The 3,116-nt window shown below is 40.1% G+C and overlaps 1 protein-coding gene across 1 annotated transcript in view; it reads left to right on the top strand.

The window, feature by feature from the left end:
- ARMC1 (armadillo repeat containing 1) overlaps positions 1-3,116 on the top strand; it is a 53,510-nt gene that overhangs the window by 24,366 nt on the left and 26,028 nt on the right. The window contains exon 4 of the mRNA XM_011940946.1: positions 1,138-1,229. Within this exon, the coding sequence (XP_011796336.1) occupies positions 1,138-1,229 (92 nt within the window). The remainder of the gene's footprint in view (positions 1-1,137; positions 1,230-3,116) is intronic.

The following is a 3,116-nucleotide window of genomic DNA, read 5'->3' as shown; positions in this document are numbered from 1 at the left end:
GTGAGCCACCATGCCTAGCAAAAAAAGGTCTTTTTTATTTACCTTCATTTTTATGTTTCTGGTGTTCTTTATTCCCCAATATAGATTCATTTTTGTTGTTTGGGTTTTGTGTTTGCTTTTGTTTTGAAACAGGGTCTCAGCTGGGTGTGGTGACTCATGCCTGTAATCCCAGCACTTTGGGAGGTGGAGGCAGGTGGATCACCTAAGGTCAGGAGTTCGAGATCAGCCTGATCAACATGGCGAAAACCCATCTCCACTAAAAATACAAAAATTAGCCAAGCGTGGCGGCTGGCGCCTATAATCCCAGCAGGAGGCTAAGGCAAGAAAATCCCTTGGACCTGGGGGGCGGAGGTTGTGGTAGGTCGAGTTTGTGCCACTTCACTCCAGCCTGGGTGAAAGAACAAAAACCCCATCACACAAAAAAAAAAAAAAAAAGAAAAGATTTTGCTCTATTGTCTTCTGGCATGTATGGTTTCTAATAAGAAAACTGCCGTAATTCTTGTTCTTCTCTTATATAATGCCTTTTTCTGGCTTCTTCTGGAACTTTATTAGTGATTTTCAGCTAATAATTATGATGTCTTTGATATGGATGGTGGTTTTTTTTTGAGATGCAGTCTTGCTCTGTCACCCAGGCTGGAGTGCAGTGGTGCCATCTTGATTCACTGCAACCTCCGCCTCCTGGGTTCAAGCCATTCTCCTGCCTCAGCCTCCCGAGTCGCTGGGATGCGTGCCATCATGCCCAGCTAATTTTTGGATTTTTAGTAGAAACAGGGTTTTGTTTTTGCCAGGCTGGTCTCAAATTCCTGACCTCAAGTGATCCACCTGCCTTAGCCTCCCAAAATGCTGGGATTACAGGCGTGAGCCACCCAGTGCCCATCTTTTTTTTTTTTTTAATTTTTTTTGAGACTTGTGAATAAGTTAGGAACCTTCATTTCAAAGAGTAGATCAGCTGTTACAGCTCAAAGGATCATTTCTTCCTTAGGGAATAATTCTGAATCATCACATTTAAAGGATTTTATTCTAAAAACAAAAACCTATTTTCTCTTTTTTTTTAAATTTTCTTGCAATAAGTTGGTAGTAGTTTCAATTTTGAATAGTCTGGACAGACGAATTAACTTATTACTGTTTCTGCTGTAGGCTCTTCGATACTTGGCAGAATGCCGTGCAAACAGAGAAAAGATGAAAGGAGAACTGGGTATGATGTTGAGCTTACAAAATGTTATACAGAAGTAAGTACAACAGACAGTGTCTTATTTATTTACATACATACTTATGTTACTTACTTACAGGGCCTCACTATGTTGCCCAGGCTGGGCTCAAGCGATCTTCCCACCTTGGCTTTCCAAAGTGCTGGAATTACAGGCATGGTTACTACTATTATTGGATTACTATGTTTTAATGTCCTATAGTTAACTGTTTTTAATCATTTAGCTGGCTGAGGGAGGAGAATCGCTTGAACCCGGGAGGCCGAGGTTGCAGTGAACCGAGATTGTGCCACTGCACTCCTTCCAGCCTGGGTAACGGAGTAAGACTCTGTCTCAAAAGAAAAAAAAGAAAAAAAAAAAAAGCTTATGGGTAAGCTGCTTGGTAAATGGGGATATTCAGGATGCTGATAATATGATAATAGAGGCACCTAAGAGGCAAAATGCTGTCAAATCCCTTAGTTGTATTGCTGTGTGTTCAGTGTGTGGCTTTTTCTTGTGTCTTGACTTTTAAAAAATTGCAGTAGTACCTATTTTCCTTTTGAGAAAATTACTTGCCAAATACTGTCCTACCAAAGCCGTCTTTTCTCTGAGTTTTTTATTTTTGCATTTGCTTGGCTCACTGTAACCTCCGCTTCCCTGGTTCAATCAGTTCTCCCTGCCTCAGCCTCCTGAGTTGCTGGGATTACAGGCGCCCGCCACCATGCTCAGCTGCTTTTTGTATTTTTAGTAGAGACAGGGTTTCACTGTGTTGACCAGGCTGGTCTCAAACTCCTGACCTGCAAATTAAAATTATTAGTGTATTTTAACACTAAATATATTTTTTGGCCATGTGGTATGAGTTAAGGATCTTAGCAGTGGTTTTAAAATTGCTAAGAAGTTATTCCAATACCATTTATTGAATAATCTTACTATTTTTTATTGATTTTTGACATGATATAACTTTATTGAGCATTTATTGTGTGCCAGGCACTAGTATGTATTGTATTTATGTGTATTGTCATTTCATCTGGAGAGTAACGCTATTTGGTAGCTGCTATAATTGACCCCATTTTAGAGATGAAGAAACTGAGACAGAGTTTAAGGGATTTTCCTAAAATCACAAAGTTACCCAGTGATGGGGCCTGGGTCTGACTCAGTTGATCCTTCTTCCTTATATCAAATGCATAAATAACTTTCTGGGAGGAAGTATCTTTATCTCTCCACTTTCCCCCAGTTAGCACTATTGCTTATAGCTTTGTGTATTTCAATACATAGTAAGGCCAGTTTTGCCTTATTACCTTTTTCCTTCAGACAACTTCAGTAATCTTTGTGGACTTACAGAATAATCTTGTCCCTGTTGCCCTGACAGTTGGCATTGTTACTGATGTTAACATTAAACTCATTAATTTATGGAAAGTATTTACACTTTTACATTCTTACTAATAAGGAATATACTATGTAAGTTAATTGAAGTTACTATTTTTAATTTGCTGCATATATGAAGATCATTTCTTGACATTTTGATTCTTCATATGTCCAGCATGTTGCATTTTCTACAATACCCTGTTTACTTTTATGGGAAAAAGATATGCTGACTTTATTTATTTTTTTGAGACAAGAGTCTCGCTCTGTTGCCCAGGCTGGAGTACAGTGGTGCAATCTTGGCTTACTGCCTCCTGGGTTCCCCCTATTCTCCTATGTCAGGCTCCTGAGTTGCTGGGACTACAGGCGCATGCCACCACTTCTGGCTAATTGTTGTGTTTCTACTAGAGATGAGCCTCCACCACCTTGGCTAATTTGGTCTATTTATTTGTTTTTTTTTTTTAGAGATGGAGTCTTGCCATGTTGCCCAGGCTGGAGTGCAGTGGTGCGATCTCGGCTCACTGCAACCTCTGCCTCCCGGATTCAAGTGATTCCCCTGCCTCAGCCTCC

Source organism: Colobus angolensis, unplaced genomic scaffold (assembly GCF_000951035.1).
Source record: "Colobus angolensis palliatus isolate OR3802 unplaced genomic scaffold, Cang.pa_1.0 Scaffold194, whole genome shotgun sequence".
In the NCBI taxonomy this organism is placed as follows: Eukaryota; Metazoa; Chordata; class Mammalia; order Primates; family Cercopithecidae; genus Colobus; species Colobus angolensis.
This window is presented reverse-complemented; position numbering and strand designations above follow the sequence as displayed.